The sequence below is a fragment of the Uranotaenia lowii genome, chromosome 3, assembly GCF_029784155.1.
Source record: "Uranotaenia lowii strain MFRU-FL chromosome 3, ASM2978415v1, whole genome shotgun sequence".
In the NCBI taxonomy this organism is placed as follows: Eukaryota; Metazoa; Arthropoda; class Insecta; order Diptera; family Culicidae; genus Uranotaenia; species Uranotaenia lowii.
In genome coordinates, this window is record NC_073693.1 from 18,601,950 (window position 1) to 18,618,509 (window position 16,560).

Sequence of the window (16,560 nt, forward strand, 5' to 3'; positions counted from 1 at the left end):
CTGTTCTGTTGAAAGTACCTCACTAGGTACTCATTTGTGGGTTTCTCACTTTGCCATGCGTTGAAGTCTTTCTGAAACTAGCAATAGGGGGCATGGATAATTTGAATGTAATTTCAATGATACAGTAGAGCATTCGGTTTTTTTTTCATTCCGCCTTGTGGGTTCTTTTTGCATAAACATAAATGGAGGAAATGTTTGCGTTTTGAAAGAAATGTCCGGGAAATTTGTCGATAAAAAATGGCCTAGAATTTCCCCGGTTTACCGGTGAAGTTTCTTGGAAAGTATTTATTGTGTTATGCCACATCCTATCAATTTATAGCCTTGGGTCCGTTGAAACAGTCAACAATGCAAACTTTTGAATTGATTGATAAATATGTGTTCAAAACTAAGATTATCTGAGAAATCCAGCCGCGGGCATGAGATCGAATCCCGGTCACGGCATACATAGTTCACTTTCTGAGGGTTGGTGGTTTTAGCATTTGTAATATGCTTGCCATCATATCCTCGAAAGATGTACGTTTAGAGTTACGAAAAGGAATCTCTTCGAAGAAACATCAAGTTTCATTGAGATAGTGTATGTGTTTGTGTTCGTTAAAAAAAAGTATATCCATTGTTTTTTATGATAAAATTTAAACTTCATGATAAGTTGTAGGATTTTTTCTGCTGAAACTTACAATTAAAAAATCAGCAGAAAACATGAAAACAATATTTTTCTACAAAATTCACTATTAAAGAGTTGCGTTTAAAAGTATAGTTTCGTGTATGAAACTTCATAATCACAGAAGCTTTTGGAACTTTATGAACCATGCAAATGATTATGAAGATTGCACAGCATTTCCCCATAAAAACGAAAGTTTTTCTCAGAAGAAATCGATTTTAGATTTTACATTAGCCAAAACCGATTCAAAAGCTTTAACATCAAACAATACCTTTTAAAATCACCAAGCAATTCAATAATGAGTTTTGAAAAAAAAAATTGTTATCTGACTCACTGCTGAATTTTTAATTGTAATAATCACGTAATTGAAGCAAAAATCCTACACCTTAATATTTTTTTTAAATTTCAACACAAAAACAAACAACTGATCCACTTAATAAGAATGGAAAAAGGAAAAAAATTAAAAAATGACAAAAATGACAAAAATGACAAAAATGACAAAAATGACAAAAATGACAAAAATGACAAAAATGACAAAAATGACAAAAATGACAAAAATGACAAAAATGACAAAAATGACAAAAATGACAAAAATGACAAAAATGACAAAAATGACAAAAATGACAAAAATGACAAAAATGACAAAAATGACAAAAATGACAAAAATGACAAAAATGACAAAAATGACAAAAATGACAAAAATGACAAAAATGACAAAAATGACAAAAATGACAAAAATGACAAAAATGACAAAAATGACAAAAATGACAAAAATGACAAAAATGACAAAAATGACAAAAATGACAAAAATGACAAAAATGACAAAAATGACAAAAATGACAAAAATGACAAAAATGACAAAAATGACAAAAATGACAAAAATGACAAAAATGACAAAAATGACAAAAATGACAAAAATGACAAAAATGACAAAAATGACAAAAATGACAAAAATGACAAAAATGACAAAAATGACAAAAATGACAAAAATGACAAAAATGACAAAAATGACAAAAATGACAAAAATGACAAAAATGACAAAAATGACAAAAATGACAAAAATGACAAAAATGACAAAAATGACAAAAATGACAAAAATGACAAAAATGACAAAAATGACAAAAATGACAAAAATGACAAAAATGACAAAAATGACAAAAATGACAAAAATGACAAAAATGACAAAAATGACAAAAATGACAAAAATGACAAAAATGACAAAAATGACAAAAATGACAAAAATGACAAAAATGACAAAAATGACAAAAATGACAAAAATGACAAAAATGACAAAAATGACAAAAATGACAAAAATGACAAAAATGACAAAAATGACAAAAATGACAAAAATGACAAAAATGACAAAAATGACAAAAATGACAAAAATGACAAAAATGACAAAAATGACAAAAATGACAAAAATGACAAAAATGACAAAAATGACAAAAATGACAAAAATGACAAAAATGACAAAAATGACAAAAATGACAAAAATGACAAAAATGACAAAAATGACAAAAATGACAAAAATGACAAAAATGACAAAAATGACAAAAATGACAAAAATGACAAAAATGACAAAAATGACAAAAATGACAAAAATGACAAAAATGACAAAAATGACAAAAATGACAAAAATGACAAAAATGACAAAAATGACAAAAATGACAAAAATGACAAAAATGACAAAAATGACAAAAATGACAAAAATGACAAAAATGACAAAAATGACAAAAATGACAAAAATGACAAAAATGACAAAAATGACAAAAATGACAAAAATGACAAAAATGACAAAAATGACAAAAATGACAAAAATGACAAAAATGACAAAAATGACAAAAATGACAAAAATGACAAAAATGACAAAAATGACAAAAATGACAAAAATGACAAAAATGACAAAAATGACAAAAATGACAAAAATGACAAAAATGACAAAAATGACAAAAATGACAAAAATGACAAAAATGACAAAAATGACAAAAATGACAAAAATGACAAAAATGACAAAAATGACAAAAATGACAAAAATGACAAAAATGACAAAAATGACAAAAATGACAAAAATGACAAAAATGACAAAAATGACAAAAATGACAAAAATGACAAAAATGACAAAAATGACAAAAATGACAAAAATGACAAAAATGACAAAAATGACAAAAATGACAAAAATGACAAAAATGACAAAAATGACAAAAATGACAAAAATGACAAAAATGACAAAAATGACAAAAATGACAAAAATGACAAAAATGACAAAAATGACAAAAATGACAAAAATGACAAAAATGACAAAAATGACAAAAATGACAAAAATGACAAAAATGACAAAAATGACAAAAATGACAAAAATGACAAAAATGACAAAAATGACAAAAATGACAGAAATGATAAAAATGATAAAAATGATAAAAATGACAAAAATGACAAAAATGACAAAAATGACAAAAATGACAAAAATGACAAAAATGACAAAAATGACAAAAATGACAAAAATGACAAAAATGACAAAAATGACAAAAATGACAAAAATGACAAAAATGACAAAAATGACAAAAATGACAAAAATGACAAAAATGACAAAAATGACAAAAATGACAAAAATGACAAAAATTATAAAAATGACAAAAATGACAAAAATGACAAAAATGACAAAAATGACAAAAATGACAAAAATGACAAAAATGACAAAAATGACAAAAATGACAAAAATGACAAAAATGACAAAAATGACAAAAATGACAAAAATGACAAAAATGACAAAAATGACAAAAATGACAAAAATGACAAAAATGACAAAAATGACAAAAATGACAAAAATGACAAAAATTGACAAAAATGACAAAAATGACAAAAATGACAAAAATGACAAAAATGACAAAAATGACAAAAATGACAAAAATGACAAAAATGACAAAAATGACAAAACTGACAAAAATGACAAAAATGACAAAACTGACAAAAATGACAAAAATGACAAAAATGACAAAAATGACAAAAATGACAAAAATGACAAAAATGACAAAAATGACAAAAATGACAAAAATGACAAAAATGACAAAAATGACAAAAATGACAAAAATGACAAAATTTAATTGAAATCATGAAGTCAGAAAAATAAAATGAAAAGGCTATGGAATGAATATTAACAGATTTCCTAATTTTAATGCCTTTTTTTCTATTCAAACCTGTTTTAATTGAAGACCGTCCTGAATTTTTCGCTCTGTAGACTTCATTTTTTTATACTTTTTGGTATTTCCATAAATTGTTCAAGTAAACCTGTTTATGGCTTAATATGGACACGTATTTCGACCAATATAGTCGCTTCATTTTTGCATCAATATCGCTAAAAATATTGACTATTTTGTTAAAAACGATCCTTTTTGTATAAATTAACACCTCATACAGTGTATAGAATCAAATAACATTTACAGTTTACCTCTGTGTGACAATTTAATTTCAGTATTGGTGCCCTGTCTTTTATGAAAATATTGTCGAAAAGTGGCGACCTCCTTAATTGTCTTTTTTTAAAAGGCTGAGCATTTAAAAGCTTTATGGATGTGCATCAATCGTCATATTAATTTGAAATTAATTTCGTCAGTTTGTTAATTTCTATACTTGCATGATGCCTGCGAAGGTGCATTTTACTTTTGCCACCTTAAATGTTGATGTCTTGTAAAATCATCATTTTGCCGTTTTCGTTAGTTTTTGGACCCCTGTGCATTGTGTCAAGACAGAGGGAAAAATCACCAGCACCGATCAGGCAACTCATGAAATTCCCGATCGTGCATCGCCCTCAAACATTTCGCACGCAAATCGATTGGCGAATTTCGTGTTGTTAAGTCTTCGAGAGACGACGCGTCGCACATTTCGCGGTTTCCTCAACTTAACGCAAAAACAAAAAAAAAAACAAACCCTCGCGGCAAGTGGCTGCTAGGCCTAGGTTATGTAAATTGTCCCGCCGCGTGTTCACGCGTATACTTTTTTCCACTTGTTCCGCCATTCCGATTTTCCCAATAATGATGTCGATGGCAGATAAACTGCTTTCTTTCGTGCGGTGATTTGGGCGAACGGCGGCCCACCAGACAACAAACCCCAGAAATTGGGTTCGGTAGCACTGCTGCGACTGCCTCACTGAGTCTGTCTAGGCGAGGCCCCTTTGATGTTTGTTTTTGTGATGCAATTGTAAACGCAGCTGATTCGAGTTTTGTGCGACGCGACGCGCGTTTGCCGCTAAGCGAGTTGGCCGCCAGAGTAGTAGATGATGTAGGGAAAATTAACGCATATTTGGAAATACGCCACTTCTCGCCTCATCTCGTAGTCTCTCGATGTGATGTGATGTGATGTGATGTGGTGGCGAAAGTGGTTTTTGTCAACTCGATTGGGCGTTACCTGATTTGATTGGGTAATTTGCGCTGCAAGGCCCAAATTGTTAGCATCCGTTGATTGATTGAATGAGCGTGTAACATCTAGCGAAATCGTTCCGATTATTATGTAGCGCGAACCACTTATGATAAATATGTCGTCTGTCGGTAGATTTGGAGATATTTCAGCTAACATTCACCAGTTAAACGGTGACAAAACCATGTGAACGGAGAGTTGAATACCTTTTAATTAGCACTAAAAAATGTATTTGTTATACAATAAACCATTTAAGCAAAACTGAAAATGAGCAAGAGCATATAGCACATTCCAGTCAACATAAAAATTGTTTGTTGAAATCGGATAAGTTGCGTAAATGGAGACGGTTGACTTGATTTGGAATGACTCTTTACCAAACTTTTCGACTTTTTACGGAACTAATTCGAACCATCTATGTATGCTTATACTGTAAATACTGTTTTTGATGAATCGTTGGACATTTTAAAGGGTTTTAAAGTTTTTATTTTAACTGATTGCTTACTCTTTAAAAAAACATATACGTACGAAAGTTATATGTAATTAGCTGACCCGGGGTGCTTTGCTACACGTTCCAAAAAAAAATGATATCAGTAAAAATAAATCAAAATTTGATTATAAGTCCAATTTCAACACAATTCAGAATCAACCGCTGGAATTTGATCTTTGTTTTTGTAATCTTCGCGACTTTTAAACTCTGCTAACTTGTATGGAATCACCACCCTCCCCGTTCCAATGCGGAAATGGCTCACGAACTACCATTGAAATACTTTTAATATCTATATTACGTAACATGTCACATTCAGCACCATTTGTTTGATAAGTTTGGCCTTCTTTTTCCCAACTCCACCCTCAAAACATGGAGGGTCTCAAATTATTCGTACGAAAACCAAGGTTGATAATCTCATGAGATTGAAATTTTTATGAGTGAGATTTTCTCTCTTTGAATTTCGATGTGATGTTAATAAATCTCATCGTAAAAATCAAAAGCAGTTATTTCCTGAAATAGACGTTGGTCCGCGTTGTTGATGTTTTTTGTTTTGAAAAATTAAAACATCACAGTGGATTTTTATTTTTAGCTCTGAAGATTAGATTTGTCCAATGATTTTTCGAAATAATAATCTTTTTATGTTCAAATTAAATATTCGTTTTCCGTAGAAATTTCACATTTTTTATCAGTTTCAAATGCGATGAATCTATAAAAACTCATATGTACCTAAAAAAACGTTATTGTGGCACATATCGTTTAACTTGCATTTGATTTTGGCGTGAAACACATTTAGATACTGCGCGGACACTGAACATGCTTAATGTTGTTGTTATTCAGCGGACCAGAGGTTGACAAAAAAATTGTAAATAATGGGAAATCAGCTGTTCGTTTGACAAGCTGTGAAATGGCTGATAACCAGGGGTGTCAGGGGTCTTGATTTTTCAGGGTTTGTCCTGATTTTCGAGAGGCCGTCTTGATTTTTCAAAAACGCTTGAATTTTCCTGATTTTTGGAAAATTACCTTTTAAATGTCCTGATTTAAAAAAAATCGAAACTATTATTAAATTTATTTTTAAATGTGAGAAAATCAATCAAATCTTTAATAAAATAGTTTAACCAGTTTTACCGATGATAGTTTTTTTTTTATATTGACTTCAGGCCAGCCAATATTCTTCTCGCTTTAGTTGGATAATTTTAAGTATATCCAGTACCTGTATTTCGCCATTAGTTATGCAATCTAAGCAGATTTGCATGTTATTTTCAACAATTTAGAGGTTTCCTGAAAAATCCTGATTTTTTCATCGCGGTGTCCTGATTTTTGTCAAAACCATCTGGCACCCCTGCTGATAACTGCCTTGAATGTTGACGTTTTCTTATTCCGAGAGTCACAAGCAGAAAAACTACTTTTGCGAGGATAGAAATGCGACACCGAAGGCATCAAAGGAATAATAATTTTTGAATAATATTTGAACAATCTCTTCAACAATGAAAGTATGAACTAAAACAAGTGTTCCAGATCAGAAGATACTGAACTTACCACAATTTTTTAAAACACTGCCAGTTATAATACCTGTCAATTGTTAAACACAAGTTTCACCATTTTAAAACATCTATCTAAAGAATGCACATTTACCAATTGAGTTTTACCAGGATTGAATAAGAATTTGTTTGCAATATTTCTGTCTCAAGTGAATAAGTTTGTTTCTTGACTTTTCTTGACGTAGTTGCAAATTAATGTTTCGTTTATGTTACTGGGGAAAAACAACGAAAGTTTGTATGGGCTTATGTCTGACCACACTTGGGATAAGTACGCTTTTCTGGTGCGATTAGCGACTATCTGACTTTCTGACTTTTTGACTCTCAGATTTTCTGATTATCTGACTTTCTTTCTGACTTTCTGACTTTCTGACTTTCTGACTTTCTGATTTTCTGACTTTCTGACTTTCTGACTTTCAGACTTTCTGACTTTCTAAATTTCTGACTTTCTGACTTTCTGACTTTCTGACTTTCTGACTTTCTGACTTTCTGGCTTTCTGATTTTCTGATTTTTATCTTTCTGAATTTTTGACTTTGTGAGAGTGTTTTTACGCACACTTCAAACGAGCTCGTAAACAAACAAAAAACAGTGCTACCAAATTTACTAACATTTGGGTAATAAGCAATAGTGCAATTTGAAGGAAGGCCATTTTGGCAAGTTCTGAGAGTCGTAGGAAAAGCTCAAAGAATGCGAGTTGGGAGGACCGCTTGTGCGTCGAGAGGACTGCTGTTTTTAGGGAGTGTGTTGGAAGGACCACTTCAAAAGCCAAAAAGGAATTGCGTGTCGACCACTCGATATTGACACAAACGAGAAGATAGAATGCGAGTTCGGAGGACCGCGATAATGTAACATGCGTGTTGGGAGGACCGTAATATTGATTTGGGAATGCGAGTTGGGAGGATCTCAATAACATTTGAGGATTGGGAGGACCTTAATATTCATTTGAGAATGTGAGTTGAGAAGACTGCGATAATGTTATATACGTATTGGGAGGACCGTAATGTACATTTGAGAATTGGACTTGGGAGGACCCCAATATTGTAATATGCGTGTTGGGAGGACCGTAATATTCATTTGAGAACGCGAGTTAGGAGGCCCGCAGTTACAGTTGAGGATGCGAATTGGGAGAACCCCAATAATGTTATACGAGTGTAGGGAAAACCGTACTATTTATTTGGGAATACGAAATGGGAGAACCGCTATTATAGTTCTAGTATGCGAGTAAGCAGGACCGCAACAACAGAAAGCGAGTTTGGAGGAAAGCAATAACAGTTTGAGAAAGCGAATAAGGAAGACCGTATAAAAAAGGATCAAGAATGGGAGTTTAGAGAACAACAATAGTATTCTAAGAATGCGGGTTGGATTGATACGATGAAAAACAACAATTTTGATGAAGTGTAAAGAGGAAAATAAATAATTACAAAAAGCGCATAGAAAGCAGCAGATACACTAATGTGCCTTAAAAAGGAATGAAATCGCGTGAAGCAGCGCACTCCCTTCCAACTTTCTGTCTGAGTTGATCTGGTTTCCATGAAATTTTCACAAAATTTAGATCAACTATCCAACTAACACTTCACAAAATTTAAAGACTGTACTATGATTGGAAAAAAAGATACAGCTATTTTCGTCAAAAAGGTAAATTTGAGATTGCTTCACGAAATTCGCTGCATTTTTTTTTACAATTTTCATTGAATTTTTTTAGTTTGTCCAGAAGATGTAAAAATGTTCGATTTAGTACCTCGCCGGTAAAAATCTCAAAAAACATTTAATACGATATTTCCCATACAAACATCCTTCCAAAAAAGAATGAAATCGCCTGTTGGGCGATAATTAACACCATTTTCTAACCGGTCCGATTTTTAATCGCGTCAATCGATTTTGATGAAATTACGCCAGGTAATAGATCAAACATTTTACATCTTTTGGAAAAATGTCAAGAATTTTTAATTAAAAATTGTCCAAAACTACAGTTTTTTTTTTGTACAGCAATCTCAAATTTCCCTTTTTCACGAGAATAGCTATATCTTTTTACCAGGCATAGTACAGTCGTAAAATTTTTGTGTTAGTTAGATGAATTGTTAGTTGGATAGTTGATCTAGATTTTGAGAAAACTTCAGAAAAAATATATAACCCAAGACAGAAATGGGAACTGGTCAAAGTTGGAAGCAAGTGCGCTGCTTCACGCGATTTCATTCTTTTTTGAATGCAACTGTTCTTTACAAAAATTTCTAAATTATAAAAAAAAACTGATAAAGTAACTTTTAGTAGGATTATTTTCAGATCAAAACCATCATTGCCTCTGAGCCACGTAACTGTTTTAGTTTCTAAGATTTTTTTTTTATTTTAGCATAACACCGCAGTGTTTGTAATTCACAGCTCAATACACTCATCTTTTTTAATTTTAATGGTTTTCAAGTTCCAAACTAAAAAAAAAAACAATTACATTTGCCATGGTTTTTTTCTCCAAATTTTGACCACTGTTCAATGCCATAGTTTTAGCCAAACTTAATTATCAGCTGTGGTCGATCTTTTTCTTGGGAGCCGCCACTGCACTACACTGTTACCTACGTCCAATAATATTTCCCTAACAAAACGCTCATCAACCATCAAAAGCCGACAAAATTGAATTTTAATGAACTCTGTTTTGCTAATTTACTTGTACTTTCAGTTTCGTGGCGAAAAATTAACATCAATTTGGAGCATCTAACCGCGGCACCTGAAGCAGTCTTGCTGGCCTACACTTTTGAATTGGATTGGTTTGGAACCCTTCTTCGGTCTTCTGCGTGATCAGGCTTGCTAAAACAAATCTCTCTGAACGGGGTAGTGAATGATCGATCGATCATTGATCGATCAAGGGCTTACGTCATACGCAAGCAAACTAGCAAGTGCACATTCCTCTTTGGGGTGGCAAACACTCTCGATTTCTTGCTGCGCTGCTGTGTCAAGTGCCCGCCTCCCTATTTTTTTTCTTTCAAAGGGATTTGAGGGGTATCAAGTTACGACTGGGAGGCACTTGTCGGAGCCATTACTCAAAACTGTGTTTTTTCTGTACTTCGTGTCGTTGTTGCTTCAATCTTCTTCTCTCTACAAACAGGGGGTGGCGCCTTTAACAGAAAACGAAGTGTCAGTTTGGTTTTTGAGCGCTTCTTTCGGTGTGAAATTGTGAAAGGTGTCATCCCGCTGATGGTGCTTTGCAACAATAGAAATCACGACTGCGGCAGCCTAAGTTTATTTTTCCTACATTTTTTTTTTCTTCCCTCGCACAGTGTGAAATTTGATGCAATACCTCCAAGTGTTTGTTTGGGCAATTAACGCCTGATGCGCAAAGTGAATTGCCGAGTGGAGAATAGAGTTCAGTGTTATTGTTTCGCGCTTTTTTTTACAGTAGATTAACGTTTCCAATGAGCAGGTCTAAATGATTGAGATGAATAAAGCTTCACACCATCACATGATCGTGGTGGTCGCCTGCCTGGTGGCCATCGTGAGTTTTGATCTGGAGCCGGTGCAGGGACACGTGGCCCTAACGTTTCCACCGGCGCGCAAGTATGATCTGGACTTTCTGGATAACTCCCGGACCAAGGCGCCTTGCGGAATGCCTAAAGGTAAGTCTCACTATTTGTAAACATACATACAGTGAACGGCATAAATATCAGAAATATAAATCCACCCCTCGTTTTAATCATGCCGAGTTTTCTATCTTTTCAAATTTCAATGGTTTCTTTAGGAAGCTGGTAATTTCACCATTGATTTTTTTTAAATTCTGTTTCTAAACACTGCAACCATCAGTATACTGAATTAGTTAAAATGACCTTAATTCGCCTGGGTGATTTACTGATCACGATTTGCAAAGTTTTTTGTAAGGTTTCGGAGATATTTCGGGGGATCCAGCCTAACCCCACAACAGTAAAATAATTATTATTTTTATTGTAAATTTCATGTTTCTTCATCTGTTTGTTCAAAAACGTCACTAACTATCAATAGAATTAATTTTGGAGCTATGGACATGATTAATTTGAACCATCCAGATCAAAAAATTATTGCTGTTTTATACGCTGTTTGGTTCAGGTCATAATTTGTGTTAAGGATATATTTGTACTCCTGGTCCGTTTTTGCTTGGATTCTTCTAAATTCTACCTCAAAATGCCAATTTTATCATCAACAATCGCAATCATCAAGGGTTTGATTAGCATAATCAAAAAATCCATTGAAGGTAGCCAAGAAATTTTGACATTAAATACTGGAACGTAAACAATAATTTGGGAATTTTTCTCATATAGCTGTTGAGATGTTTTTTTTTTTGTAACATCTTTATTTGAAACGATTGAGATGTTTTTTAAAAGGAAAATTGTATACTGTTAGTTGGCATTACGTTTCTGAAAGTGACAGAAATGACCTTATCCTTTCGGGTGGGAATAATCAGAGGGGAAAAAACGACGTACGTGTTGTTGATTGAAATCAGTTGAATTCTAGTAAAACAGATTGCCGATCAGTGACAGCAACAATCAAAACAATGGAAATCAGATAACTTACCATACCAGAATCAGGACTCGTAGTGTCATTACTGCAACTGTTCCTGTTTTATTGAGAAAAGAGAATGAATATCATATACAAAATACAAAACTCATTGAAAAAAGTTGGCTTTTTTTTGGAAAAAGTTTATGCTACATTAAATTTCGCAGTTCTCATTTAGTTCCACAACAAGGTGGTACTCCATTTCCTAGAAAACATTTGCTCAGAACGAAAAATCCCCAGAATTTTAATCACCAGAAAAACACTTGCTCCCCCCCCCCCCCTCTCCAGGAATGTTTTCACCAGAATGAACTATTTTTCAGAAATTTTTTCGCCTGAAATTCCTTTTCCCAGAAAATTAAATATAGTATTCCAAACTGGAATTAAAAAAAGGTTTTTTCCACAAAAATTGGGTTTTTACAGTAATACTCTCTTGCGGCAAAGCGGCAAAGGATGAAGGGGCTGAGGTGTTCCTTTCTGGGGAAAAAAAAATCTGAGAAGTAGCCCATTCTGGGGAAAATGACTCTGGTAAATGGTGCATTCTGGTAGAAAAAAACAATGTGGGGAATTGTTCATTCTTGGGTTTGATTTCGGGTGTTTTTCATTATGGGGAATAATCATTCTGGGTAAATATTTTCGGGCTTTTGGGATACAATCAATCCAGTTCAATGCAATTAAATTACTGTAGTTTTCGGAACAAATCAAACGAATTTATTGGACTGAATTTTCTCCCATGTCAGCCGTCTTCAAATAGTTTCAATTTCCAGCCAGTTAAGCTATCGAAATGCTAGGGTATTTTCCAAATCTTAACTGAAAAAATATCCATGGTGTAGTGAAAATAAAAATATTGGTCTTGTTTGCTTTTTGAACTTATACAGAACATTCTCCGGAAATAACAGAAAGATTTAAAGAAATGCCCTACATACTTTGGTTCAGCAGCTCCAGTTGTTCCAACCGGGCCAGATCGTTGGAAGAATGAAAAAGGAGTATTCTTTCTGTTTGTCGGTGATGACAGTATAGGATGCCTTGATACGCTCTCCCACCTCCCTAAGAATTACTTTTTCTTTTCAAACACTTCGATATTATAGGGGAGAAGCGGGCTATATGCGCCTATTAAACAGAATACTGATTTAATCAAATATTTCATCGAATATGTTTACACAAACTACCCAAGCAACCAAAAGTCACATATTTAATTGAATGAAGGCATTGAAAGTTACACATTGGCTGACAAAGAGAATCAACTGTCCAATTCCCTTTAGTGAACTTTATGTACTCATTAACGAACTTGATAGTTGCAAAAGTGATCAATATGTACGTTGTATGTGACTTATTTTGCTCAATTCCCATGAGTGAACTATATGTACTCTTTAAAAAACTTGAAAGTTGCAAAAGTGATTTATACGTATGTTATACGGGACTTAAGTCACATAAAGGGTACAAAAGTGCTCTAAACGGGATTTGGTGAGTCACATAAAGAGTACAAATGCACTCAAAACGGGATTTCATAAGTCACAAAAAGTGCATTGATGTGCTTTCAAAATCAAATCACCACTTCGAGTTTTAGTTTCGGCAAGAACAACATCTAGGCGTGGTCTTGTGGTAGCGTGTTCGATTCTCACCACGAAGTTCAGGGTTCGATCCCCAAGCCGGGCAAGTTCTTTTTCAAAAAGTAATTTGGTAATTGAGTGACCATTCTTATGCGATACATGTAGGAAATGTGGGAAAGAAGCAATTGAGCAATTTGTCGAGTTTGAAATCCAGCGCGTGGCATAATGGAAATAATCAAGAGAAGGTGATATGAACCGAAGCCAAGGGTGCAGTTGAGATAGAAAGAGATTTACGATTTACAATTTTGTTGTGTTGTCATTTTTGTAATTTTTGTATTTTTTTTATTTTTTTAAATTTTTGTAATTTTTGTCATTTTTGTAATTTTTGTCATTTTTGTAATTTTTGTAATTTTTGTTACTTTTGTAATTTTAGTCATTTTTGTCATTTTTGTAATTTTTGTCATCTTTGTAATTTTTGTAATTTTTGTAATTTTTGTAATTTTTTGTAATTTTTGTAATTTTTGTAATTTTTGTAATTTTTGTAATTTTTGTAATTTTTTGTAATTTTTGTAATTTTTGTAATTTTTGTAATTTTTGTAATTTTTGTAATTTTTGTAATTTTTGTAATTTTTGTAATTTTTGTAATTTTTGTAATTTTTGTAATTTTTGTAATTTTTGTAATTTTTGTAATTTTTGTAATTTTTGTAATTTTTGTAATTTTTGTAATTTTTGTAATTTTTGTAATTTTTGTAATTTTTGTAATTTTTGTAATTTTTGTAATTTTTGTAATTTTTGTAATTTTTGTAATTTTTGTAATTTTTGTAATTTTTGTAATTTTTGTAATTTTTGTAATTTTTGTAATTTTTGTAATTTTTGTAATTTTTGTAATTTTTGTAATTTTTGTAATTTTTGTAATTTTTGTAATTTTTGTAATTTTTGTAATTTTTGTAATTTTTGTAATTTTTGTAATTTTTGTAATTTTTGTAATTTTTGTAATTTTTGTAATTTTTGTAATTTTTGTAATTTTTGTAATTTTTGTAATTTTTGTAATTTTTGTAATTTTTGTAATTTTTGTAATTTTTGTAATTTTTGTAATTTTTGTAATTTTTGTAATTTTTGTAATTTTTGTAATTTTTGTAATTTTTGTAATTTTTTGTAATTTTTGTAATTTTTGTAATTTTTGTAATTTTTGTCATTTTTGTAATTTTTGTAATTTTTGTAATTTTTGTAATTTTTGTAATTTTTGTAATTTTTGTAATTTTTGTAATTTTTGTAATTTTTGTAATTTTTGTAATTTTTGTAATTTTTGTAATTTTTGTAATTTTTGTAATTTTTGTAATTTTTGTAATTTTTGTAATTTTTGTAATTTTTGTAATTTTTGTAATTTTTGTAATTTTTGTAATTTTTGTAATTTTTGTTATTTTTGTAATTTTTGTAATTTTTGTAATTTTTGTAATTTTTGTAATTTTTGTAATTTTTGTAATTTTTGTAATTTTTGTAATTTTTGTAATTTTTGTAATTTTTGTAATTTTTGTAATTTTTGTAATTTTTGTAATTTTTGTAATTTTTGTAAGTATTATAAATTTTGTAATTTCTGTAATTTTTGTAATTTTTGTACTTTTTTGTAATTTTTGTAGTTTTTGTATTTTTTTGTAATTTTTGTAATTTTTGTAATTTTTTTAAAATTTTTGTCATTTTTGTAATTTTTATTATTTTTTGAAATTTTTGTAATTTTTATTATTTTTGTCATATATGTTATTTTAGATTTTTTAAAATTTTTGTCATTTTTGTCATTTTTGTTATTTTTGTCATTTTTGTCATTTTCGTCATTTTAGTTATTTTTGTCATTTTTGTCTCTTCCTTTGAGATTTTTTCCAAGAAAAATTTTCAGTACTTTGTCGGTCATTTTTTACAAAGCTTTTATTATTGTTTCAGGTCTGCCTTCAACGAGAAACATTGGTTTTATATGTTCAATTTTATTTAACGTTTGAAAAATGGAAAATTTGCTAAGCAACTAGGTTTTGGGGAATATTATGCAACTATCCTGTTTTTTCAAGACATCTTGCCACTAAAATCATCAATTTTACAACCCAACAAACTAGCAAAGCTACCAAGTTACGTCAACAATTTAGCACAATGTTTAACCGACATTTTAGGGAGAAAAACAATAAGAAAAAGACCCAAACTCATATGTCGGCCACGACAAAATCAAATCGTAGGTCGTAAAAGTCGAATAACGATCCAGACAATAAATGAACGATTTCTGTTTGATTAATGGGAGACGTTTGGAGAAAAAGTTATAAACGTGCCTTTTTCTTTTTTTTCCTGGGCTAAGTCGTAAAATTCACACTCTGCTGTACCACTTATCGTCGTAACGCTAGCTCGTGGATCGCAAAAATCTCAGTCGCGTCCTTCCTCTGCCATCAGGCTTTTGAGTACACTCGTGAATACCTGTTTTCTGACGCACTCAGTTATAATACTCCTCCAGTGAACTACTTTTTCCAAGAGTCGCTGGCATGAACTGCATATTTAAAGGCTCCTGACTGGCTGACTGGCTGAAGGAGACTTTCGAGGATAACCGGTCCAGTCCAGTTCAGCCGGAATCTCACTTTCGGTATCGCGAGATGCGCGTACCACCGTCATTCGGAACATCCTCCGAACATCTTCATTCAGATGAGTGAAACCGCATACGGATAGGCAAATGTGTGGCTCCGAGCGAAAGTTAAGCGTGATTAGTTCGATTATATCGTGCAAAGCCTCAATCAGTTACGGATATCATTATTTAGTTCGGAAACCTTACCCAGCAGAGCCATGAGAATCAGCTCATCGGGCCAAGGTTCGTTCCCGTTTTCCACTTCCTGCCTGCCTGGCTGCTTGCCGGTTTCGTTCATATTTTGACGTTTGAATGCCTACATGAAACTTGCCGTCAATTGCTAGAGGTCGCGTTTGCTGCCGGAAAGTGGGAAGGAAAAGGTAGCACACTTTTATGAATCACATGCATCATTTGACTTACTGCCTACTTGACTGTTTATGACGGTCGCCATGCAGCCTCCCGTGCTGTCCAAATAGGCACTCGACGATGATGACGACGACGATGAAGATCGCGTCTAGGTCGTTCCAATTTTTCTTCATTTGGTTGACGCCGCCTACTATAAGCTGTTGTTGCCAGGGTTGTCAGATGGTTTTTTAAAAAATCTGTATCGGCCTCATGAAAAAATCTGTATTTATCTGTTTTTGAACTTTAACGACCAAAAACTTATATTATTGTTTTCTATGTAAGCTTATCGCCTAATATGCTATTTGGAAATCAGTTTTGATGGTTTTAACGTATTCATTATTCACAAATTGACAATTTATTTCATTAATTGAACTTTATCTAGAGCAGGGGCGAGAAACCTTTTGAACCAACGGTC

At 32.1% G+C, this 16,560-nt stretch overlaps 1 protein-coding gene across 3 annotated transcripts in view; it reads left to right on the forward strand.

Moving 5' to 3' along the window:
- LOC129755877 (uncharacterized) overlaps positions 1–16,560 on the forward strand; it is a 166,710-nt gene that overhangs the window by 45,588 nt on the left and 104,562 nt on the right. The window contains exon 2 of one of the 3 annotated variants that reach the window (XM_055752568.1): positions 10,355–10,690. In XM_055752568.1, the coding sequence (XP_055608543.1) occupies positions 10,504–10,690 (187 nt within the window). In that variant the 5' untranslated portion in view covers positions 10,355–10,503. Of the gene's footprint in view, positions 1–10,319; positions 10,691–16,560 lie in introns of those variants that run through there. The other 2 variants (XM_055752569.1, XM_055752567.1) reach the window with 2 other exon arrangements.